Source organism: Megalobrama amblycephala, linkage group LG18 (genome assembly GCF_018812025.1).
Source record: "Megalobrama amblycephala isolate DHTTF-2021 linkage group LG18, ASM1881202v1, whole genome shotgun sequence".
Taxonomy (NCBI): Eukaryota; Metazoa; Chordata; class Actinopteri; order Cypriniformes; family Xenocyprididae; genus Megalobrama; species Megalobrama amblycephala.
This window is the reverse complement of record NC_063061.1, coordinates 18,247,380-18,274,605: the sequence shown is the minus strand read 5'-3', so window position 1 is coordinate 18,274,605 and position 27,226 is coordinate 18,247,380. Positions and strand designations below refer to the sequence as shown.

The 27,226-nt window shown below is 37.2% G+C and overlaps 1 protein-coding gene across 3 annotated transcripts; it reads left to right on the top strand.

Annotated features, from left to right (window-relative positions):
• On the top strand, positions 1-27,210 carry mapk9 (mitogen-activated protein kinase 9). Of its 3 annotated transcripts, none has more exons than XM_048165412.1 (12): positions 2-296; positions 10,671-10,822; positions 11,445-11,574; positions 14,610-14,668; positions 15,080-15,218; positions 17,078-17,243; positions 17,334-17,405; positions 20,433-20,615; positions 20,733-20,857; positions 20,995-21,058; positions 21,330-21,401; positions 24,083-27,210. In XM_048165412.1, exons 2-12 carry the CDS (start codon positions 10,707-10,709, stop codon positions 24,220-24,222), a joined length of 1,266 nt encoding a protein of 421 aa, XP_048021369.1. In that variant the 5' UTR covers positions 2-296; positions 10,671-10,706; the 3' UTR covers positions 24,223-27,210. The 3 variants fall into 3 exon arrangements, with proteins under 3 accessions (XP_048021371.1, XP_048021369.1, XP_048021370.1); XM_048165413.1 differs by lacking the exon at positions 2-296 and adding an exon at positions 320-573; XM_048165414.1 differs by lacking the exons at positions 10,671-10,822; positions 11,445-11,574 and having other exon boundaries at positions 1-296.
• Positions 27,211-27,226: the final 16 nt, after the last annotated feature.

The following is a 27,226-nucleotide window of genomic DNA, read 5'->3' as shown; positions in this document are numbered from 1 at the left end:
TTACGTCATCCCTGCCCAGCGCGCAAGAGCGAGCGAGCGAGAGAGAGAGAGGCGTCGAAAAATAACTGTCCCACCAACCTCCGCCCCTGCAGTCATGCCACACTCTGGACTTCACTGTCAAGCCTCTTAAAAGAGAGGAAAATCTGACTTGACCATCATCCCGGCTGACGGTGTTTAATGTGGAAGCGATAAACGCCGACACTTCCGCGGTCCAGAGGATCTGTTTGCTGGCGTGCCTGCGTGTGTATGTATGCATGGGAGTGAACTGGAGAAAGCGAGGAGAAGAAGAAGAGGAGGTAAGCACGCAGCGAGCTAGCGAGAATTCACCCACCTCAGACAGTCGATTATTTCATTTAGCGACCATGAACACGTGCACTCATGTTTTCACAAACGAGCGACTTGAACGCGCGTGTTTTTGCGATCGTGTTGTCGCGAAGAGGCAGTTTGCCGGGAGTTTGACATGGAGTTAGCGCGCGACACATCTGCAGCAGAGCTCTGGCCTCGCGCTGGATCAGGCCGAAACAAGTGTGACTCGCAGCCACGCAAAAGAGCCCAGGACGAGCGTCTGTAACTGTAAATACATTTGTTTTATGCGTGTGAGTGATTAACTGGTGTATGTTTTGCTTGGATGTAGCTATTTGCTATTAGAGGACTAACTAGCTTGCTGTGATGGAGCGAGTGCAACCTGGCAGCAGCCTGACCTGACTAGTGCACTGCACTCTGTGCTACATTGAAACTACACTTCAAATTTGTATTTAGTATTCATAAATTGTCAAACAACTCAGTATATATCATCTAAGAAGTGGGCAGGTATCTGAATGAGGTCAGAAGTGTTGCATGAACAGATGGAATGTGTTGATATACTGCCAGTCAAGAGAAACAAGTTCATTTAGGCTTAGTTCATCCAAAGATGAAATTACTGTCATTAATTACTCACCCTCATGTCGTTCCAAACCTATAAGACCTTCATTCAGCTTCAGAACACAAATTAAGATATTTTTGATGAAATCTGAGTTGTTGTTTTTTTTTAATCTCCCATAGAAAGCAACAAAATTACCACATTCAAGGTCCAGAAAAGTAGTAAAGACATTCTTAAAATAGTCAACATGAGGTGGTTCAACCTTAATGTTATGAAGCGATGAGAATACTTTTTGTGCGCGAAAACAAAACAAAAATAACGACTTTATTCAAAGGTTTCTTCTCTACCCTGTCATTCTCCTATGCTGTTTATGTTGTATAGACTGCTGCACTTACAGGTTTTACTCATTATTGGCCGGCTCACACGCATGCATCGTGGTGCTCACGTGAACAGCGTCGACAAATACTGAGTCGGCATTCTGACGTAGAACCTGGAAGTGCCGCACTATCTATACAGCATAAACAGCGTAAGAGAATGACAGGGTAGAGAAGAAACTGTTGAATTATTATATCCGTTTTGTAAATACATGTTATTGATCTTATTGTAAATTATTTCCATTTATATAGTTCCATGTGTATGCTTTAATTTTTTAATTTGACCTCATAATTTTTAATCAAAATGTCAGTGTCTTCCTTCTGGTGTTGATGCCAGACATCTCCATTCATTTAGTCCACTAAGGGATAAGTTCACCCAAAAATGAAATTTCTGTCATTAATTACTCACCCTCACCTTCGTCTTACTGGTATTTTTTCATGAAATCCGAGAGGTTTTTTGTCTTCCATAGAAAGCAACGAAACATTCAAGTCCAGAGAAGTAGGTAAGTCATCATTAAAATAGTCCATGTGACTACAGTGGTTCGACCTCAATGTTATGATGCGACAAGAATACTACTTTTTGTGTGCAAAAATAATGACTTTATTCAACAATATCTTCGGTTGACACATGCGTGTGATGCTGACGCAGGAGCCGCCCAGTATGAAGTCGGCGTTCTGATGTAGAACACGGAAGCTCTGCAATGTGTCTTCAACGTAAACTGCATAGGACAATTACAGGGTAGAGAGGAAATTGTTGAATAAAGTTGTTATTTTTGTTTTGTTTTTGCACTCAAAAAGTATTCTCGTCGCTTCATAACATTAAGGTTGAACCACTGTAGTCACGTTGACTATTTTAATAATGTCTTTAGTTCTTTTCTGGACCTTAAATGTGATAATTTCATTGCTTTCTATGAGAGATAAGAGATAAGAGAGAGATTTAAAACCTCAGATTTCATCACAAATATCTTATTTTGTTTTCTGAAGATGAACGAAGGTCTTATGGGTTTGGAATGACATGAGGGTGAGTATTGATTTATGATTTATGATTTACTCACCCTCAAGCCACCCTAGGTGTATATGACTATCTTCTTTCAAACAAACACAATTAAAGATATATTTAAAAAATATCCTTAGTCCTCCAATGTTTATAATGGTTGTGATTGGGGGGCCACTTTTTGAAATAAAAAATAATGCATCCATCCATAAAAAAGTAGTCCATACAACTCCAGTGGGTTAATAAAGGCCTTCTTAAGCAAAGCAATGGTTTTTCTAAGAAAAATATCCATATTTGAAAGTTTATAAATTCAAATAACTAGCTTCCGGTACGCAGAATGTGAAAGAATGCGCAAAATATTTTTAAATATCTCAGATTGTGTTCGTCTAAAAGAAGGTAGTCATATACACCTTGGATTGCTTGATGGTGAGTAAATCATGGGATTATTTATTTATTTATTTATTTTTTTTATTTTTTTTTTTTTTAACTATCCCTTTAAGATAATTGTCCAAGTCACACAGTCTGTCCATGTTGGTATCCACTTAATTTGACTAGCTTCAACCAACTGACAGATGCATTTGTGCTGAAATACTGTTGAGTTTGATATAGAATATAGGGAACATATCTGCTTTAAATGTTGATAGGCCTATTTATTTTTTCATCCTAATAATGTGCATTTTATTATTTGTATTGTAGGGTTGTTTTTCTCTGCAGTCTGTGGCCATGTGATAATAGACCTGCTGTGACCCATTTTCGGGTCACGGCCCATCAGTCACTATACCAGGGGTATCAAACTCATTTTAGGTTTAGGGCCGGATTGGAAAAAAATAAACGTGAGGGCCGAATTAATATAAAAAAAAACAAAACAACAACAAAAAAACAGTGCGCTGATAGTTGCATTAATAACATATAAACAACAAATTAATTTTCAAGAAAACTAGTACACTGCTCCTTAAAACTGCATTTGTTTTTACAGCAAAAAACTGTTAGATTTTTAAAATAATGCTTTTTTAAATATTTTTTTATTAGTGATGCACCTATTTTGATTTTTCGTGGCCAATTCCATTTTTTTAGAAGCAAATTGGCCGATTCTGATACTGGTTGCAGATTTTTTTTTTTTTAAAGCAAATTTATTTGTTGTTTATTTGTTCAAAAGTAGCTCTTTGATATTAGAGGCAAACACTGCATTTTTATCACAATCTCAACAAAGATGTTATGCACATGAGCAGTTGTTTTTAATTAAAATTATTGGATAATTTCAAGATTAACAGCAAAAACAGCATGGTCTGTCTTTAGCTTTGTGAAATTATACTACATAAGACACCTGCACAAAACAAAATCAGCAGACGGACTGAATGAAATGCAAATTCACTCTCTGAAAGTAGGTGGCTCATATGGAACAGCAGTGATATAGCGTTCCCATGGTCACCGCTGTACACAATGCAGCTTTGTATTTATAAATAGGCTACTACTTTATATGGAGAAGAGGAAAAGCCATCAAAACTTTTCTGAAGACATTTCCCTTCAGAGATACATTCATATCAACCCCAATTTAATATTTATATTATTCTTCCTATTTTTGGCGAACAGTGAGCTTGTGCATGGTAGAGTATTTTCTCTGCAGGCGCGTCTGTTCTCCTCTTTGTATTCAGCGTGTGCCTGTGTTAATGTCCTTTTCACAGACATCGTAAATATTTCCACACAAATTCAATTTTGGGAAATTATTACAAAGCACTTTGTTTGCAAGCCCGGGATAAAGATTGACCAAAATAAAACTAAAAAAAAGTTTGGATTTATGACCAGTAGACTAGTGCATCTAGTCATCCCGCGGGCCGCATTGGACACCTTTGTGGGCCGTATGTTTGACACCCATACACTATACTGTTATAAAGAATATGCATCTTATTGTATCTAATTTGACTGACATATGCATTTGTTATTTTGTAACCATACAATGAAATAATCTCAGAGAGCCTGGCAGCACTGACCTAATGAATGTATTTTAACAGCAACCTAGTTAGAGAATTTTGCTTATGGACCTAAGATACAGATACTTAGTTTTATCTTATCAACATCCAACCCATTTTGTCTGGATCATATCTCTCCAAGGCCCATTTGCCATGTCAGGATATAGTTCAGTTGTAATGGTCAGGGATGCATTGACAAAATGCTATTTTGTCCCGTATGTGGAAACATGGCCCTGAAACAGCATTCGGGCAGAGATAAAATTCAGACTAGTGGTCCTGTCGGCTGCAGCATGCTAAAACAGGCCAGGCCATTTTGCCTGTGATTTAGCACAGCATGGCCTAGCAGCATGACTGTAATTCAGGCTGGGCACAAGCTGACTCATGTACCACTGAGAGCCGTACGGCTGTGGAGTCTGTGCGGACGGAGTGTGTTCTAGCACCATGTTGCTCAAGCTTTTTCATGTCATAAACCACAACATCAGCTGAATACATTAGCTGGAGCAGAGATTAGGGTTGTGCTGATAGACCATGATATTGTGTATCGACAATAGCCGTAGATATCATCAGAAACATCAGCTTTTGACAATATCAAAGATGATTTCCAATTAATATATTAAATTATTATTAATATTATTAGGCTACTATTGTTATTAAATTAATATTCCAATTCATTTGCCCTGCCATAATATGCACTGCTATGACAATAAAAGATAAGCCTACTTCTCATTGAAAATGTTTTAAAAACATTTAGGTCTATTATACAATGAATTATATAATTAAAATTATAATAACAGTCTATAATATGTCCGAACACTGCAATAATCAGGCTTCAATGAAAATTAAGAACAGCTTTATTTCAGACACCGACTTTCAAAAGAATTTGTTTAAAGAGTAAGTTCACCCAAAAATGAAAATTCTGTCATTAATTACTCACCCTTATGTTGTTCCACACCCGTAAGACCTTCGTTCATCTTTGGAACACAAATTAAGATATTTTTGATAAAATCCGATGGCTCAGTGAGGCCTGCATTGCCAGCAAGATAATTAACACTTTCAGATGCCCAGAAAGCTACTAAAGACATATTTAAAACAGTTCATGTGACTACAGTGGTTCAACCTTAATGTTATGAAGTTTCAAAGTAGGGCTGCAACAATTATTCGATAAAATCTTTAATAATTGATAATGAAAATCATCGACAACGATTCTCATTATCGATTAGTTGGCTCTGCCCACTGTGCACGGAAGACTTCCGCCAGTCGCGTCAAATTACAACACTGAATAACGCATTTCTATGGACAAAAATGTATCAAAACATGAGAAGTTTCGAGCTAATGCAGTAGCGTAATAACTTGCCCTGTCAGACGCTTTGACAGATGCATGTGCATCCACTGCGCAAAACGTTCATTCTACGGCTATATCCTTATCTGTAAATGTTACAAATTCATGTGAGCATTTCCATTTTGCATAAAGGCTCATCCTGACAGTCTGCGTTAAACTTCAAACTTTACTGAATGAGCGCCGGCGCGCGCACCTGCTTCAGACAGACAGAATGCGGGAGAGAGGGAGACGATTAATATTTAGCGCAAAAATATTAATTTAGCTGAAATATGTTGTTATTATGTTTAATTACTATCTTTTTAATGTAGAGTACAGATTTAAACTATATACACTATATAGCCTACAGTGCTAGGTTATTAGACATCTGATAGCCAATGTTTGGTTTGTTCCACAGCTGTCCTAAACTATCAGTATTGGTGCTAAAATCATTTTTCATGTTTCTGTAATGGTTAATCCATCAGTATGTGTAAGCTCTTTAGTTACAGCAGTATTTCTAAAGCTACAATATATTGTTGTTATCCATACATTTTTGATTTTACTGTTTTAAGGCAGGAAAAAGTAAAACACTTCAGACATTTTTTTGGATATTATGTGTGAATATTATTTAGAAACTATTTAGTTGTTTTGGTTTATTTTCCTAATAAATGGCAATACCATTTTTAGCTTTAATCAAGTTTTTGATAGAATCCTAAAATAATTGTGTTCTTTTTTAATTATGACAGGTAGTCTAATAAATTAAGCACTGTATGTTTTCATAGCATTCAGTTGGCACATTTGTTTGAAGTACAATGGGCAGGACGTGTAATACAGTATTTTTGTCAAAAAAAATTAAAATAAATAAAAGTAGGATTTTATTTGAAAAATAAAAGATCAACTAATCGATTATCAAAACAATCGTTAGTTGCAGCCCTACTTCAAAGCTTTACGAATCTTTTGTTTCGAATCAGTGGTTTGGAGTATGTATCAAACTGCTGAAGTCATGTGATTTCAGTAAACAAGGCTTCGTTTCGTTATAAGTGTTTCGAAATTTCAGCGGTTCACCACTGGGGGGGCGTGACTTTTGCAGTTTGATACATGCTCCGAACCACTGATTCGAAACAAAAGATTTGTAAAGCTTTGAAGCTTCATGAAGCAGTGTTTTGAAATCACCCATCACTAGATATTGTTGAATAAAGTTGTTATTTTGTTTTTTTGGCGCACAAAAGGTATTCTCGTCACTTCATAACATTAAGGTTAAACCACTGTAGTCACATGAACTGTTTTAAATATGTGTTAAGTACTTTTCTTGTACTTTAGTACGCATTTGAAAGTGTTACTTATCTTGCTGGCAATGCAGGCTTCACTGAGCCATTGGATTTTATCAAAAATATCTTCATTTGTGTTCCGAAGATGAACGAAGGTCTTACGGGTGTGGAACGACATGAGAATGAGTAATAAATGACAGAATTTTCATTTTTGGGTGAACTAACCTTTTAATATTTCTCATTTTTTCACTACATATGGGCCACAAGAGAAATATTAAGAAAATAAATGAAGGCAGTTTACCGTTATCAGCAAATCACTGTTATTGTCATAACTGCATTTCTCAAAACCGGGATCTGCATGCAGAAACATGAATCGTCGACTTGATGAGAATATCAGGAACATTCAGTTAGTAACAAAATATACTACTATTTTCTCATTAACCTGCTTGTTTTGCTCCTAATGTTTGCTATTTGCACAAGATTTTTCAAATAACTGATGTGTGCAGTGATTTTATCAGTCTGTCTAGTCAAGTCTTTTTGATTTGTGCCACCAAAACCAAGCAAGAAAAGCATTGCATCAAGTGACATGACCAAGCAAAATAGTGCTGTTTCTAATTACATAGATAATCACTATTTATATTTAGAGATGAACTGATCGACCATCCAGGGATTCGAATCAGCCGATTTCCCACATGATCGGCCTGGATCGGTAACCGGCCGGTCAGTCTCACGTCTTTCCGATTCTGAGCTGATCCGTCTTGTTGCCAGGGGCTCAGGCAATAATGTCAGCTGTACGTTCTCACAATCTTCTCTCCGACGACAAAGTGACACATACCTGCCTTCTCTCACTCACTCGTCTCATTCGCTCAGGTTAAAATAAATCGCTGCAAAAATCGGTATCAGCAGGTCACACTAACAAACAAATTGGAAATCGGCCAAGAAAATGCAATCGGTACATCTCTATTTATATTTCACAGCTTGTTGCTTTGCATTTCTTGTTATTTTGCTTCTTTTAACAAGGTCTAACCTATGAACAGGTTGTTATTAGTCCATTACAGTGCAAGTGTAAATGGTATATAAGCAGAGAAATTTGAGAAGTCCTGATCTAATTCTGCTGTCTGCTGATTCCACCTCAAGACTAATGCAAGTGCTTCATTACTTGTCAGTTACAGTACTTGTCATTTAGAAGATATTTTCATCCATAATGAATATTATAGATTATAAATATGAATAAAAATATTATAAATATAAGTATTAATACATTTAAACCAGTTATCTGTATCGGTCGGATTTTTAATTTTCATGAATGAATAGTGGTATAGTTATATATGGAGTTGTGTCTGATAATGAGGAACTTATAGGTTCAGATTGTAAACATGCATCAGTATTGATGTTTCATTGACTGATTCCTGTATCAGTTCCTGTAGTCTGGATTTGTAGTCTGTAGTCCAGTAGTCTGGTCAAACACTGATGCTTCATCTCTGCTCCATCACAATATTGGATTATTGGGCCTGCTTTAAACAGATAATGTTTAGCCACGGTGAAATTGGATCTAATGGCTTTAAGAAATCAGCTTAACATTTATAAGTCCCAGCTCACAGTTGAAGCTTTTCTTTTTAGTATATCAGTGCCAGCTTTGTCTATTATTGATGTGAAGGTTGTCTATCTACAGCATTTCAGCTTGGTTCTGTTTACTGATGAGTCACTGAGGGATGTTGAACATGTTACAATGGAAGTTGCAAAAAATCACTTTTTCTTTGTTACATAAAAAATGACAGTAAAAAGCAGATCGAGGATCCCTCAGAAAGACTGAATCCCAGAGGAGAATCTGTTTACCAGGTAGCATGATATTTCTGATATTTAAAGGCATCTCTTCTAAAAAGACAGAAGGTTCAGTGCTTGCTGTGATGTAGTTTTTGCTCTTGCTCTCAGAAGAGAGGGAGGACATGAAAGGAAAGCTTAAGATTCAGACTCCCACAGTGAGTTTGTTTGGTAATGACGCAAAAAAGAAGAATAAAGAAGTTGCATCAGTGCGTTTGACAGAATATGAAGAGTAGGAGTAGATTCATAGTTTCTCAAAACATTGTTACGCCACGTCTACCATGGGCATGTCCATTGACGCAATTCGCCACAACGACATAAGGCTGTCTTCACTGGATGTCTCAAAGGGAACTTTACAAATCCATTTGTCCTGTTAGAAATTTCTTTTTAACACAATATTGATTATCAGACAGAATTTTAACATTTGTGCACTTGATCACTTATAAAGGTAATACCACACCTTTTCGTAAAAGGCCGTCATCGAGTCTGCCTGCCTAGTTTTTCCCAGTGTGTTCCTGTCAACTGCTTTTTGGCAAAGAACATCTGTGAGAGAGATCACTCTGATTGACTGTTCAGCTTAGTGAGCCAGTGCAGGAGAAGAAAAACTAAAGTGATGTAAGCATGCAAATGACGAAGAGGGCAAGATGGTAAGCAAGCGCTTTAGTTTGCTTTGTTTGCTTGGACTTCCTTTTTGAATGATGAATACAGACTACTCCCACATGCTGTTTTGGAGTGTTATTTCCTCTTACAGAGGCAGTACTAATTGGCTGTACTCTTTGCGGTGTGTTCAAGCTCAAGTTTTCGCCCCAGACACGGGCGACGTGATGTGTCATATCATTGCGCCTGCTGCTACCATGGTACGGCAGCAAAGTTCCTTGATTATTACGCCGGAATGAGAGTATTGGTCCTAGCCATATCGGCCAAGAAAATCAACTAACTACAGAAGAGTAAAGTTTTAAATAGGAAAAATATCGAAACAACTCTTTGGTCATTTTTGAACGAGATGCTAATGGTCTAATCAGATTCAATGAACCATGTTAAGCTATGCTAAAAGTGGTACCGCCAGACCCGGAGATCTGCTGAATGGATTCGAAAACGGTAAAACTTAACTGTTTAACTCTAGGGGAGTTGGAAAATGAGCCTGTTTTCAAAAGAAAGCGGAGTGTTCCTTTAAGCCTAATGATTAATTGATCATTAATTTAAATGACGATCGATCATGGAAATGTGTAATTGACATCCCTACTGTATATGTAATAACTTACATCTTGGGATTGTATACTTATCTGTAAATGTTAGAAATGTTAGCATTTCCATTTTGCCTGTCCCGACAGCAAGTGAGTCTCCATTAAACTTCACAGACTTCACTGAAGGAGTGTCAGAGTACGTATGCGAATAGTCAAATAGATGGAGAGCTATCATATGGGAGAGCAATAATTCTGACTAAAATATGGATTTTATGGATCTAAAATCTAAAACTTAATTTTCCTCATTTTCAATATCACCATAAGTACTTTAAAGATGTTTCTTTTTATTTGAAGTTTAGTAACCAGTGTTTAATGAAAAAGAAAAAAGAAGCAATTTTGCCCCCCCCCCCCGCTTTACCGAAAATATACCGAACCTTGGTAAATTGAGGTATGTACCAAACAGTAATTGTGTATTGTTACATCCCTAATGTTTTGTTCAAATGCCTAACTGTAATTAACTGTAGATAATTAGAGAAGATAAGGATGTAGCTTTGCTTAGTAAGTTCAGGAAAGCGTATGAAGGATAGGTATCACTTGTTTGTAGTTTTTATGTTTGTTTAAATGCATTAAGAATGGCCTTTCAGTGGACCAAGGGTTTTATCTCTGTGCTGTATCACTGGCTTGACTCTCTAATGGCATCCTATAGGTATCCCGTGTCATTCAGTATGGCTATGCATTATATCTGATTCTCCTTGGATGAGTCATCGGCAATGTCATCCCCCACACGGTGCAGTAAACACGGGGGAGTGAGCTCAGTATGCAATCATCGTTGCCACATCTCACATCTTCTCTTCGTCTCTCTCATTTACTGCAATCCTTCTCTCTCAGGTTTGATTTGTCTCACGGCACTCAGTGGGAGGAGTCATGACCGAGGGGGAGGGACAGTTTTACAGCGTGCAGGTGGGTGACTCCACCTTTACGGTGCTCAGGAGGTACCAGCAGCTCCGTGCCATCGGATCTGGTGCCCAGGGTATCGTCTGGTGAGTGGGCGGCTGGAATTAGCAGAGTTTTATCTGCCTCCATACTAATGATGTCATCATCACACATCCCATTAGGCATCGCCTGTCTCCATTTGTCATGTGGTTTTGTCATTGACCTGAATGTCTCATTAGAGATTTGGATCCCTGGTTTATAGCTGCAGTGATAAGAGAGATGTTACAGCCAGCTGCATGTCTTGTTTACCCAAGTGCAGTAGATGGACACTAAACTGTACGATACAGTAATGACATACAAAAGGGCATTTAAAAGGGGATTGAGATACAATATGATATTATCCATGGACAAATATTGATATGAACCAATGATAATGTTAACTACAATGACAAAACATGTTCTTTCTGTCTAAACTCTTTATCATTGAAACATTTTTTATTAGGTTGTGCTGGTTTAAACCCTGTGAGAAACTCTCTTTAAGAAATTTAAACCAAATATAGTTTGTTTTTAGCAAAAAGAAATGGTAAAAACCTGATATAGTTTTCCCATATTTTTTTGACATGAAAATAGCCATAGAAGCTGGCATGGTGTTAAAAAAAACAAAAAACAAACAAACTACAATGATGATTGTAATTATTTAGTGTGCCTGTTTTTCCTCCCCCATTTAAGCTCTGCTCTGGACACTGTACTTGAAATCCCTGTTGCTGTGAAGAAACTGAGCCGGCCCTTTCAGAACCAGACCCATGCAAAGAGGGCCTACAGGGAGCTGGTTCTGCTCAAGTGTGTTAATCACAAGAATGTACGTACCCTAAACGGTGCACTCTTCCACTCAGAAGTACAATTTGAGGCTGCGTCGTACTAACTGACTCAAGCAACTCCATTTTGGTCAGGGCTGTCACACCTACGGACTGTTTTTGCTGGAATGTCAGACTTTTGGCACACTTACCGGTTAAGAATGTCAGAGGAGTGATGGTCTAAACAACTACCTCTGACATTTCTCTCCAATTGCCTGTCACTGAACAGCCTATTTTGTCCGAGAAAACAATGTGAAGTTAAGAAATAAGAACAGGAGCACCACATAAACTGTTGGTATATGCTGAATTCAGATGTAATTGTTGGACTAACATTACCCAGTAAAAAATGTCAGGTTTTTTAGGGATGTCGGTTTTCATAATCAATAGTTGTTGTTGTTTTGTTAGGGCCCGAGCACCGATGGTAATTGTAATTGCTCGGTCAATTATTATTCTTCTCCGAAATGAATCATATTTTTGAGGGCCTAAACATGCTGGAAAACTTGGCACATGCATCAGAAGTGGTGAAAATTTACGTCTGATATGGGTTTCAGAATTAGGTGTGGCAAAATGGCTCGATAGCACCACCTACAAAATTTCAATCAAGCGCCTTTCGCACTGCTTTTCACGTACAAGTATGAAATTCGGTAGACTGAAAATCTGAAAACCCAATAGGAAGTAAGATATTTTGAATTTTCTCTGGAAAATTTTTGTAGTTTTTTTTTGTAGTCCAGAACTCTCCTAGAGCTTTAATCTTTGCGTTATAAAGGCCTTGCGTTAAATTGTGAAGATCTAGGCATGTCCGTGGCGGCCTGACAAAGTTCGCCATGAAACAGGAAGTTGTTGTAACTTGGGCGTACAATGTCTGATCTGCCTCAAACTTCACATGTTTTATTAGAGTCCTGGCCTGAAGACATCTACATGACTATATTCAGTTACATAGCGCCACCTGCAGGCAACAGGAAATTACATGTTTTACACTGTGATTAACTCCTCATTGAGATTTAACCAGATCAACATCATACTTGGTCAGTCTAATCTTAAGGCCTTAGCAATGTTACATTGCAAAGATTTTGAGTTTTCATTGAAGGGCGTGTCCATGGCGGACTGACAAAGTCTGATGTTTTGCCATGAAACAGGAAGCTGTTGTAATTCACTCCCTGAAACACATTTAAATATGCCATGAAGTACCAAACATGCTAGAAACCCATTAAATCATGCAACACTTTGCTAAGTGCTAATGTATGTGATGTTTGATCATAGTCCTGGCCTGCCCTGAAGACATCTACATGCCAATATTCAGTTATTGTCAAAGTGCCACCTTCCAAAATTGCCAAAATATATCATTTGTGATTTGAGAAAATGACATCCATGAATATTGGTACTGTAATTTTAATATTGCTCCATGAAGTAAAAAAAAATATTATTAATATAATTATTATTATGATTATTATTATTATTAAATATTACATTTTTGGAGCTGCACATCTCAGAGAAATATTCCTGAATAAATGCCATTTTTGAACAAAACAGTTGAAGGAATGATTCAGTTGCCCATTCATAAAGACAGTCACTTGCTTCATTCCTGAATAATAAGGGATTTGAATGGGTTTGATAAACAAAAAAACAGTTTGAATGTTGCTTAAGACACATTTTTTTACGTTAATGACTTTGTGGAGTGCTTTAAATACCATGTAACTTTTATCCTGCTTTTAAATTATGATTTAAATAAATAAGCTTGGCAGTTGGTATCCTCTAAATCAGTGTTTCCCAACCTTTTTTGGCATGGCACAGTTTTAATAAGTAAAACATCCCACGGATTAATCAGCCATAAAACATTAGCTGTTGTAGACAGTGTTTCTTGAGTAAAGAAAATGCTGTACTTACTCAAACATCACTTCTTTATTTACCTTTGCATTGCAATAAGCAGAGATCTTCATACTGTGTGCGGCACTTCATTCACGATAGAGGCGAGGTGGAGCTATGAGGTTTGACTGACAGTTTGAGGATCCAATGGACTTACAAGCTTTTTTAAAGGTGCCCTAGAATCAAAAATTTAATTTACCTTGGCATAGTTGAATAACAAGAGTTCAGTACATGGAAATGAAATACAGTCTATACTATACTCACATGATCCAACGCATGCATGCAGTATGCATGACGAACATCTTGTAAAGATCCATTGAGGGTTATATTAGCTGTGTGAACTTTGTTTATGCACTGTATTATAGTCGAGAGCTCGGGGGGGCAGGGAGCGCACGATTTAAAGGGGCCGCAGCCTGAATCGGCGCATGGTTAACGATGCCCCAAAATAGGCAGTTAAAAAAAAAAAATATTAAAACAAAACTATGGGTTTATTTTGAGCTCAAACTTCAGACACATTCAGGGGACACCTTAGACTTATATTACATCTTGTAAAAACTGGTTCTAGGGCACCTTTAAATCCTTTTCATTGGTTAAATATTTGTAAAACCCACTTACAGGCGTAAAGGATGACCACTAGCATTGATTTTTAAAAATAAAATAAAACAAAATTGACTAAACGAGGTTTCCGCCTGACAGCTATGATATATTCTTAACTGTATAGCATTTATTTTATTTATTTTTTGGCATTTGCTAATTTCCCATGGCACACCTGACAACCTGTCATGGCACACTAGTTGGGAAACACTGTTCTAAATAAATGTCCAGTCATCTGTATTTTAAAACATTAAGACTGTATAGTATGAATTTGCATTTAATTTAACAGTAATTACTGTTGATAATAATGGAAAATACACAAATACAATAAATCAAATGTATCTTTCAACTTTGGATTGATAAGTATATTGAATTTAGTACATCTAGTACTAGCTCACATTGATTAATCAGCAACAAGTAAGCTTATTTGATTAAATTATTCATTTCATAGTGGCTAGTTCTCCAGGGACTGTGTTGCTTATGATTAAAAATCAGGTAGTGAGACGCTGGCCTTTGTTGTCAAGCTGATTGTGTGTAGATTAGTCCAGATTTGTTTTCTCATGCTTCACTTTTTCTCATCCAGATCATCCGTTTGCTTAACGTCTTCACACCACAGAAGTCATTAGAAGAGTTCCAGGATTTGTAAGTTTTCAGTTTATGAATTCATGCTTTTATGCTGACCTTGTAAATTAGTGTAAGCTGAGTTTGTATGGCCACATTGGTGCTTTGGCCCTCGGTGTGGTTATTAACATTCATAGTTTTGCTGAGACTACAATGCGCTCTCAAGAGGAACTGATGAATTGCGCTGTCCTACTCCTGCATATGATAATTACAGCTTTAGGATAGAAAATTATATGTTATTAAATCAAGATTAATTACAACTCCTGACAACAGCACTTCTATTGCTGTGTTTTATAAAAGCATTGCTGACTCAAGTGTATTAAGCTTGGGATCTGGGGTTGTTTTATGCTTGTCAGTACTATGCATGTAAGGAAATGTAAGAGATCATTTGAGCTGGACATAAGGCACCCTGAAGAATCTGGTTTCTCTCAGGTATTTGGTGATGGAGCTGATGGACGCTAGCCTTTGTCAGGTAATCCACATGGACCTGGATCATGAGAGGATGTCTTACCTGCTCTACCAGATCCTGTGTGGCATCAGACATCTACACTCAGCTGGCATCATTCACAGGGTGAGATGTTCTCTTTGCAAGGTTATTATTGGTAACTTCAACTCATGTGGCAATTAAAGGGATAGTTTGCCCAAAAATGGAAAATTATCCCATAATTTACTCACCCTCAAGCCATCCTAGGTGTATATGACTATCTTATTTCAGACAAACACAGTTGGAGTTATATTATAAAATATCCTGGCTCTTCCAAGCTTCATAATGGTAGTGAATGGTGCTCATGAATTTTGAAGCCCAAAAAAGTTCATCCATCATAAAAATAATCCATACAGCTCCAGAGGGTTAATAATGGCCTTATGAAGTGAAGTGATGGGTTTTTATAAGAAAAATAACCATATTTAAAATTTCTAAACCATAATAAACAGCTTTAGACAAAACATCCGTACTCAAGTTGACTTGTGATGGAAGCATAACCTCTGACTCATTGATTTGATTGATTGATCGATCGATCGATCTTTATCCACCAAATGTGGAAATTTTCCTTTGGCTCAAAAACACAAAAGTTCTACACATACAATTAAAGGTGCCCTAGAATTAAAAATTGAATTTACCTCGGCATAGTTAAATAACTATCAGTTCAGTACATGGAAATGGCATACAGTGAATCTCAAACTCCATTGTTTCCTCCTTCTTATATAAATCTCATTTGTTTAAAAGACCTCCGACGAACAGGCAAATCTCAACATAACACTGACTGTTACGTAACAGTCGGGATCATTAATATGTACGCCCCCAATATTTGCATATGCCAGCTCATGTTCAAGCATTAGACAAGGGCAGGACATCTGGATCTGTGCACAGCCGAATCATCAGACTAGGTAAGCAAGCAAGGACAACAGCGAAAAATGGCAGATGGAGCAATAATAACTGACATGATCCATGATATCATGATATTTTTAGTGATATTTGTAAATTGTCTTTCTAAATGTTTCGTTAGCATGTTGCTAATATACTGTTAAATGTGGTTAAAGTTACCATCGTTTCTTACTGTATTCACGGAGACAAGACTGTCGTTATTTTCATTTTTTAAACACTTGCAGTCTGTATAATTCATAAACAGCTTCATTCTTTATAAATCTCTCCAACAGTGTAGCATTAGCCGTTAGCCACGGAGCACTATCAAACTCATTCAGAATCAAATGTAAACATCCAAATAAATACCATACTTGCGCTATTAGACATGTTGCATGACGAACACTTTGTAAAGATCCATTTTGAGGGTTATATTAGCTGTGTGAACTTTGTTTATGCTGTTAAAGGCAAGCGCGAGCTCCGTGGGCGGAGAGCGTGAGCATTTAAAGGGGCCGCAGCCTAAATCGGCTCATATTTAATGATGCCCCAAAATAGGCAGTTAAAAAAATTAATAAAAAAAATCTATGGGGTATTTTGAGCTGAAACTTCACAGACACATTCAGGGGACACCTTAGACTTATATTACATCTTTTAAAAAGACGTTCTACGGCACCGTTAAGACACAAACAATTTTCTTAATCGTACAACAAATTCAAAACAACCACCCAATAAATGTAATATTTCTCACAAAAAAACCCTTACTTAATTCCATTCAATATTCTCACTGCCACTGGTATAAAAGAGTGTTTGTAAACAGTTAAGAACTTCGGGGACCTTCTTTCAGATGGAAGTTTTACAAATTCTGATCGTTTGTATAATTTGTATCCTAATAAAGGCTTCAAGCACATGTTCAAAGAATGGTACCAAACCTTTTCTTTCAATAAGTGAAGGCCAAATCCAACATGACACATCACCAGCTGTGTTTCTGAGCCATTTGACCTTACAATATGCCAACGTGTGAGATTGTCTATCAGTATGACAGCACGAGACTGTATCATCTCTGCCCGCAGGATCTGAAGCCCAGTAACATAGTAGTGAAGTCCGACTGCACTTTAAAGATTTTAGACTTTGGTCTGGCCAGAACCGCCTGCACTAACTTCATGATGACACCCTACGTAGTGACCAGATATTATAGAGCGCCGGAGGTCATCCTGGGCATGAAATACAAGGAGAATGGTAATGCTGTTTTTTGTCAGTAATATTCTTGAAAGCCATTGGAGATATAGAAATAAAATTGTTATTAATATTTGTTTGTGTTTTTGCCAGTGGATATCTGGTCGGTCGGATGCATCATGGGTGAGATGGTCAAAGGGAGCGTCATATTCCAGGGCACTGATCGTATCCTCTTGAGGAGGATATATGTGTGTATAAAAGTGTGTGTATTCTTTTCTTTTTTTTTCACAAACTGCCTGCAGTTCTTTCATGAAACTCTAGGGTGTGTGAAACCCTGGTGTGACGGATTGGACATCATACTGCTTGTCTCTGGATAGTTCTGCAAAGTATTGTTCACTCGTAGTTGTTACACGTTTGATGTTTCCTATCTGGTTTTGGTTTAGCAAAGTTCACCATACTTAATGTGTCATTTAAATATTCACTTTATTTTTTTCATCTCAGTGTTTATTCTAGTCTTTAGAAAAAAGATAAAGCCCTATTCAGACGGTAATTGTTTCTCACGTGGACATCTGTAAAAATAAATTTGCATTGCACGTCAGTAATAAAACTATAGTAATTACATGTATTAACATGTAACTACGTCACCTTAAAATAAAGTGTTATCAATTATTTAAATCTCTTGTTTAAAAATAGGTAGATAGACGCGCTATAGTTGAAATGGTTTTCTGTCTTGCATTTTATCTCAAAATGATGGATGTCATTTTAAAAATATGGAAATTAGCAGAAATAAGTTAATGCAACCTCTTATTTACATGAGGTAAACATAAAGCTGCTTGGTTTATATTTTTAATGTATATAATTGTATAGGCCGATAGCCTAATACATTTTAAAGGTCCCATGGCATGAAAATTTCACTTTATGAGGTTTTTTAACATTAATATGAGTTCCCCTAGCCTGCATATGGTCCCCAAGTGGCTAGAAAAGGAATCTGGAATCTTCCCTATATGTCGTCATATGGGGAAAGGTTACCTCCCCTTTCTCTGCTTTGCCCGCCCATGAAAATAAGCTACTACCGTGAGATTTGAGCACAATTTTTTTTTTTTTTTTTTTTTTTTTTTTTTTTTTTTCCTCGAGAGACATCATGGCTTGTAAACGAGCGAAGCATGGCAGTTGCTCAGTGTTTGGATGTACAAATGAACACCTTAGTATTTTTTTTGTCCCTTCATCCGAGCCTATGAAGAAACAATGGGTTAATTTTATTTTCTCTGGTAATGCACCGATAAACTTCCCAAAGTAACTTCCCATAGTTTTGTATGTCTGCGCCACACATTTCACCGTTTCCTCAGCGTGGGCCAATACAGCCTAGTTACTGTCGCTAATGTAAAGGTAGACAGCATCAAGTATGTGTGTGAATACACACACTGTAACGCGAGTGTTTTACATTTCTTTGTTGTTTGGATAACCGTTCTGCTGTTGGCACACACAATATCCACATTTCCAGATTGCAGAGCTTGATGTAATTGTAATAAGATTGTAAAAACTTTTAAGATTTATGAAATATAAAATATGTAAACAAATAAATGATGTTGGCATGGTAGCACATTTTCCACAAAGGCACCTATCCGAAAAGGTATTTGTAATAACGGCAGAGGTCTGACTAATTTAGTTGCGCTGGTTAGTGTCTATAGCTGATAAAAAATAAATATATATATATATATATATATATATATATATATATATATATATATATATATATATATATATATATATACAAATCTGAGCAACATGAAGAGCCAACAATGTAGGCTAGCATTAGCTACATGATAATAACTGTAACAGCATACATAAACCAACTAAAGTACCGTATCCTGACACAATGTTTTAAACTAACCATTCGGAGATGTCCTGCTGTAGCCGCTGAGTTGCAACTTCCTCATCCGGATCAGATTCTGGGTCAAACTAATAATATTAATAATACTAATAATATTAAACTAAATAATATTAACGTTAAATTACTTTGGACAACTTAACTAGTTATTTATAAAAGAAATGCCGGTGACGGCAACCAAGCTAATTGTTAAATGACGGTCCGGTTCAGTTAGCCATCAATAACGTAATTTGTATTTGTATAATTTATAATATCAATACCGTAGTAATTTGTACTGGCATTTAAACGTTAAACATTATTTATCTGACATATTTACTACAGTTATAACAAATGTTTGGTAACGTAAATATACTTACATTTGAAAGAATATTGCGCGCTAACGTCCGAAATTTTCTTTTTAATTTTTTTAACAAGCTGCGCGCATAGGATTGTGGGTGATTTGAGAGCGCGAAGGATACACATATGCATCCTTTCCTGTATATGTGATATTTTTCGAACGAAGGACTCAGTCCTTGTTTGAAATTCCGAGGATCCTCGACATTGGAACAGTCCTTCGACGGATGTCGATGACGTAGCATCCTCGAAATTCTGGCTTCCGAGGATCCTTCCTTGACATTGAGAAACACCTAGTGTCTGCGCGTCTATGAGCCATTGCGATACATCCACTGTCAACATTAGCACATGGTACAGTGGCCGCAAGCTGGTTAAGGCCACACCCACCCTCCACCTTGCCCCGCCTCTCTCCTCCTCATTAGCATTTAAAGCTACAGACCCAGAAACGGCACGTCCTGAGGAAAGCTCATTGTGGGACTGGCTTGTAGTGGCTGAAATTTTGCACCAAGGCTGAATTTCGGGAAAGAGACTTCAGATACAGTACTAGGGACCACTTAGGCCTATATAAAAGCATCCAAAAAGTAGCATGTCATGGGACCTTTAAAATTGTCATGCATATAGGCTATTGCTGCCACAATACCAGCCCATTTCAAATGTTTATGTGATTTCTTTTTTCCCCTCTTTCTTCTTTCGTTGAGGTGAAGCATTGATTTAAATGGTGGGTTTTGAATTGATCTCTTCTTGTAGACTCAGTGATGTGGATGGACGGCAATTAAATTACCACACGACCTTGGTGTTTGGCAAAAAACAGTAGGTAATTCAGCCAGGGATGTTTACACAGGTGGTGAGAGAAAAACATTGACATTTTGGATTCGGACAGCAATAAAATCACAGACTAGCCCCTTGTAAATGTTGAAAATATCTTACATCCCTATGAGAAACAATTAGTGTCTGAATAGGTCTCAAGCTGTTCTAAGTTTCAATTCCATGTGAATCTTTTACCTTGACCTCCTTAATTGAGTTAATCTCAGATATTGACCAGTGGAATAAGGTGATTGAGATACTGGGAACCCCGTCGATGGAGTTTATGAACCGTTTGATGGAGACTGTAAGGAACTACGTGATGAACAAACCTCAGTTTCCTGGGGTCAGTTTAAATGAGCTTTTTCCTGATTGGGCCTTCCCGTCAGAGACTGAGCACGACAAGATCAAAAGTAAGACATCCTAAATCTTCCATGTCTGTTTTTCTTTGCTGTCTCTCTGAGTACAGTCTTAATGGTGTACTAAACAATTACTTTGACATCTGACTCTGTAAATCATTCCTAATGTAGCTAGTCAAGCACGAGACCTGCTGTCCAAGATGCTGGTAATCGACCCAGAAAGCCGCATCTCTGTGCAGGAGGCCCTCAGTCACCCTTATATTCACGTGTGGTACGACCCGGCCGAGGCAGATGCGGTCAGTGCACCCCTATCCTTTCATGTCACTTTGTCCTTTCCAGTCAAGTTAAAACTGTTTAACAGGGGACATTTGTACAATGCCAAGGAGATTCTCCTTTGAGACTAGGATTTGTAATGATTGTTTTATGTGTTCAGCCTCCTCCGCAGATATCAGACAAGCAGTTGGAGGAGCGGGAACACAGCATCGAGCAGTGGAAAGGTACAAATGCCCTCTGCTGTCACTACCTCCTGTTGAGCTATAAGCTTCATGTAGAAAATGAATGCCTGTAGCAGAAATGATCACTGCAGGGAATTGGTTACATTTATCCAAGATCTTTTGCTTTCTCATTTATTCTACAGTAATGGGGTAATTTGAGTCTTGACCTTAAAAGTTAATGTCTGCTGAAGGGATGTGTTGGCTTTATTAGTGATTTGTAAAACGAAATAGACAAAACTTTGCTTGTTTTCTTGGGGGTTTTCCCTTCCTACAGAGTTGATTTATAAAGAAGTAATGGACTGGGAGGAGAGGAACAAGAATGGAGTTCTGAAAGAGGACAGTTTAGGTGAGTCACTTGTACAAATCTGTGAAATTTGTGTATTTTTCCAGCTGTCTCTGTCTAGTTGACAATGATTAATGCTGAAACTGATAGAAATTGGGTTGTATTTTGACTTTGGACTGTAAATAGATAAAAAAATAATGATTCCAGATAAATTTGTTGAAATTTTGCCATACTAAGCAAAAAAGATATCTCCATTTTGTTAGAATTCCCACCTATAAGTCTTATTTAGTCAAATTAGTGATTTTAAGGTACATTCAGTAGTAGTTTTACACATTAAGAAGTTGTGTTTTTGTGAAGTCAACTTAAATGGTGTACACTCTTTATTTTCTATAAAAAGCGTTTTAACTATAATTGGTGCGGGTCATGTTGAAATGACGTAACCACGTTTTTTTTACTAAAAGCCTAAGAGAATCCTCATGCTCATTGGCTGCCACCCCTATAGATACGCTAGTGTGGTGTGGTGTAGTTTGATGATGACTGAGTGAAAGAAGTTTTAGTGAAAAATGAGACCGACTTACCATACTGTACCAGCAAACACAATGGGAGAATCAGTACCTGTATGTGCGAACAAGCAGAAAAGATCTGAAGCCAGAAAGACTGACAACGACAAAAATTGAGCATAAACATCATTACGGCAGACACAAGGCAGGGTTTTATAGTATAAGCCTTTCACTTAAAGGTGCCCTAGATTCAAAAATTGAATTTACCTCGGCATAGTTGAATAACAAGAGTTCAGTACATGGAAATGACATACAGTGAGTCTCAAACTCCATTGTTTCCTCCTTCTTATATAAATCTCATTTGTTTAAAATACCTCCGAAGAACAGGCGAATCTCAACATAACACCGACTGTTACGTAACAGTCGGGGTGTACGCCCCCAATATTTGCATATGCCAGCCCATGTTCCCAACATTATGAAAGGCATTAGACAAGGGCAGCCAGTATATGGATGTGCACAGCTGAATCATCAGCCTAGGTTACCAAGCATGCGAAAAATGGCAGATGGAGCAATAATAACTGACATGATTCATGATATCATGATATTTTTGGTGATATTTGTAAATTGTCTTTCTAAATGTTTCATTAGCATGTTGCTAATGTACTGTTAAATGTGGTTAAAGTTACCATAGTTGCTTACTGTATTCACGGAGACAAGACTGTCGTTATTTTCATTTTTAAACACTTGCAGTCTGTATAATTCATAAACACAACTTCATTCTTTATAAATCTCTCCAACAGTGTAGCATTAGCCGTTAGCCACGGAGCACTATCAAATTCAAGCAGAATCAAATGTAAACATCCAGTTAAATACTCTACTTACGCGATTAGACATGTTGCATGACGAACACTTTGTAAAGATCCATTTTGAGGGTTATATTAGCTGTGTGAACTTTGTTTATGTTGTTTAAGGCAAGCGCGAGCTCCGTGGGCGGAGAGCACGAGATTTAAAGGGCCCCGCTGCATAAATCGGCGCGTTTATAATGATGCCCCAAAATAGGCAGTTAAAAAAATTAATAAAAAAAAAACTATGGGGTATTTTGAGCTGAAACTTCACAGACACATTCAGGGGACACCTAAGACTTATATTACATCTTTTGAAAACATGTTCTTGGGCACCTTTTAAAAATAGATGTGAATTGTAAAATGTATCTGGGATGACTTGTGAATAAAAAGTCATAAAAAATCTTAAATATCCTAAATGGTATAACAAATGTCTTAATGATCATTTTAAGAGTTCTCAAAGGGTTAGTTCACCCAAAAATGAAAATAATGTCATTTATTACTCACCCTCATGTCGTTCTACACCCGTAAGGCCTTCATTCATCTTCGGAACACAAATTAAGACATTTTTTAATTAAATCCGATGGCTCAGTGACGCCTGCATAGCCAGCAATGGCACTTCCTCTCTCAAGATCCATAAAGGTACTAAAAACATATTTAAAACAGTTCATGTGTGTTCAGTGGTTCTATGTTAATATTATAAAGTGACGAGAATATTTTTTGTGCGCCAATATTTTTTTTATGCTATTTTTGCTACAGCGCTTCCAGGTTCTACATCCGAACGGCGGCTCAGTATTGGCCAACGCCTGATTGTGTGAGCAGCATGAGGCATGCGTGTGATGCTGACACAGGAGCCGGCGTTCGGACGTAAACACGGAAACGCAGCACTGCGCCAACTGCGTAACAGACTGACAGGGAGGAGCAAAAATAGTTGAATAAATTATTTTGGTTCTGTTTTTGCACACAAAAAGTATTCTCGTCGCTTCATAACATTCAGTTTGAACCACTGTAGTCACGTTGACTATAGTTTTTTTAACTACTTTTCTGGACATTGGATGTGGTAATTTCATTGATTTCAATTGAGGATAAAAAAAAAACTCTCAGATTTCATCAAAAATAACTTTATTCGTGTACAAAAGATGAACAAAGGTCTTACGGGTGTGGAACGACATGAGGGTGAATAATTAATGATTAATTATTTTTAGGTGAACTAACCCTTTAAGGATGTTGCTGTCATTTACTGAAAATCTATTTTGAAATCCATCATTCCATCCAACACAATGGAAAATGTAATAGTAAATATCTGCATTCAATAAATATAACAATTTTAGACATTTAATTTCTTAAGATAGCACATTATTTTGGGCTCTAATTTTGATGCATTGCTCTGTGTGTGTATTAGATGGTACAGTGAACAGCAACACCACTGCCTCCCAGTCATCCTCTATTAACGACATCTCGTCCATGTCGACGGAGCAGACACTGGCCTCAGACACTGACAGCTCCTGCATCGACACAATCACAGGGCCGTTAGAGGAGTGAATCAAGTGACTTCCACCTCCCCTCTTCTTCTCGCTCATCACATCCCTCTCCCTCCCAGTGTGGGCCATGCCGTGGTCTTGACTGAAGAGAACTGTGGCTGCACGTTCATACGGCTGCAAGTTTACACTCATAATCATTCATTCTTGCTTGTTTCCCCTCTGTCCCATCTCACATTAACAAACATTCATGCAATATTCACTTTTAGGCATGTCTGTTTCGGCTAAAGCTCACCCACATCAACTTAATTCTGTCGCTAAAAATCTTTATCCTTTTTTTTTTATGTTAACTGCATCTTTACAGTTTTACTTTTAGATTTTAAAAATAACTCTCTTTATAAATGGGCAGATAGGTAATAGGTTTATATATTAATGCATTCACATTTCACTTCATATAAACTAATATTAATTACCATCTTGTCCATCTAGTGGAGTTATTGTTATTGCAGAAGCATGTGTGATATCTAGATTTATTTCTGTCATTTATGTCCCCTCTCTCTGTGCGATGTAGCTTTTATTACTGTTCATTTCATCACCTAAAAGAAGCACAGATATAAATTCTGGCAAATTTATAACTAGTCAGCCCAACTGGAACAAGTTCCACTTACAAGTATTGCTGCATGATAACAAAGAACACTTACTAGACAGACAATTTAAGTTCATATCACTGAAATATGCCTAAATGCATCTAAAAAAAACTGAACAATAGTGCCTGCCTCTGTACATAGTCACCATACACTCATTTTAAAAGAGAACCTAATGATGCATTTCAGTTGGATAGGGTGTAGTTGTGTATATATACGTACATAGATTTTTGTGTAAATGTTCTGATTATCATTCTTTGTGTTGTGGAAACATTTTTCCAGCTTCTGAATATGATTTAGCATATGTACTGTAAAACAAAACTGTGTCGATGGAACTTGACATCGATTTTAAAAGAAAATTGCACATAGAGGTTTCAAAGTGAGCATATTCTGTTTAAAATGAACAAAAACTTGCATCTACATCTGAGATGGCAAATTGGATGCCATATCCCAATCAAAGCCCCTGTTCTTCATCATTCCAAGAGTAATTAATCACTGCCGGCAAGTTCATGACATATCTCGTAAGATTGTACATTTAATTGCATGAGCTAATGCAAACCATTGCCTTTTTTAATCTCCTCCAAAACTTGAAAAGCCCATAAGAATGTTGTATTAAGCAAATTTATGGTTCCTTTAAAAAAAAAAAAAAAAAAAAAAAAAAAAACAGGCTTGTCAGCAGGTTTTTATTTCTTTACTTTCCTCTTCTTGAAGATGTCTTCAGTGAAACACTGAAGAATTTTCATGATTGTATGGATTATCAAGGCCATATGATTTCATTTCCTTTATATCTGTCTATTCAGCCTTAGTTTACTGTGTGCAGACTTGCAATTCAGTGACATAATGTGGCTAACCATGCGCTTAGAGACCTGTTTTGGACTGTTGTTCTTAGTTCACCCAAAAATGAAAAAACTATCCCATAGTTTACTCACCCTCAAGCCATCCTAGGTGTATATGACGTTCTTCTTTCATTCAAACACGATCGGAGTTATACTGAAAAATATTCTGACTCTTCCAAGCTTTATAATGGGAGTGAATAGTAACCGACATTTTGAAGCCCATAAAAGTACATCCATCCATCATAAAAGTAATCCATACGGCTCCAAGGGATTAATAAAGGCCTTCTGAAGCAATGCATTTTTGTAAGAATAATATCCATATTTATAACTTTATAAACTAGAATTATGGGATCATTTTTATTTATTGCGTGAACCAACCCTTTAACACTGGTATTCATGATAGACACTCAGCCATTCATCAGTTTTGTCAGCCTTCCTGCTTCTTCCTTCTTCCAGTGTTCAGTTCAAATGTTGTAGATAACTGTATGATGATGTGCCCTGTACCCTAAATTCATTGTTATGCATGAAAACACAAGCCCTCTTCATCCAAAACTTGAGGACATTGCAGAAACCTGTCCTTTTGTTGTAGAAGACTAATTGAGAGCCTCAGGAGGACAATTTGAGTGTATTGTTAAGTTTTTGGTCCTCCAAGCTCTTCCGATGGACTGAAACATGAATATCAGCATATAGGTCTTTCACTGATGGACAGGCCTGGAGGATTAACTTAGCATCACCATAACATTCATGCCTTACACATCTCACTAACACCAACACTGCAGCTTGGCCTGGAGATCACGAAATGATTGAATGTAATGTACCTCAAGTTTTGTTTCTTTTTCGGCAGGCTGGAATGTTTGCTACTATGACACAACCTCCTTGAGCTTGTGAAATCTCATTTGGTGCTTCACCTTACTGTCAGCAAAGTGATAATGTATTACAACAACGCAATAGTGCATTGTGTTCCATTTTCATTTCGGAGCCTCATGCACATTAGTTTTGCTGTTGTGGACTCATTGATTCCTGTAATGAACACTAGTGATGGACCTCCGTGGCATTGAGACCTTCAAGACAATGAACAAAACTGGCTCACACTTTCTCAAGGGCTGCTCTTTTAGGTCTGTTTCCCTTGTGGGAGAGGGTGTGTGTCTGTGAACAACGGTGTGTTTATGTCACTGACAATCTATCACTAGAGGTGGAATCTGTAATGACTTGAAGAATTATTCACTTCTTAGATATTTACTTCTCAGACTATCTTCCTAAGAAAACAGTTCTCATGATTGTCATCATCAATCAGAATCTTCTCAATCAAATCCTGTATAAGGAATAAATATCTAACTGCTCTGTGCTAGTAATGTCTGTTTAGTTTTCATGTGTTTTGTATTGTTGTGCTACACATGGGTGCCCTGTCAGTGGGCTATGATGGGAGTTACCCAAATTACAAACCTGTCTGAAGCATATGCAAAACCTAAATGGGATCCTCTATCGAAAATAATAGAGTGAGACTTCTTTTCTCTGTGAAAAGAAAAAAACAACCATCTGTTACGACTGGCCAAATAAAAAGCTCAAACTAAAGTCATGTTGTCTTCTC

Coding starts and splice junctions, on each gene's coding strand:
- mapk9 (XM_048165412.1), top strand. CDS start 10,707: ATGACCGAGGGGGAGGGACAGTTTTACAGCGTGCAGGTGGGTGACTCC. Junction 10,823..11,444: donor GGTGCCCAGGGTATCGTCTG/GTGAGTGGGCGG, acceptor CCCCCATTTAAG/CTCTGCTCTGGACACTGTAC. Junction 15,219..17,077: donor CAGCTGGCATCATTCACAGG/GTGAGATGTTCT, acceptor CTCTGCCCGCAG/GATCTGAAGCCCAGTAACAT.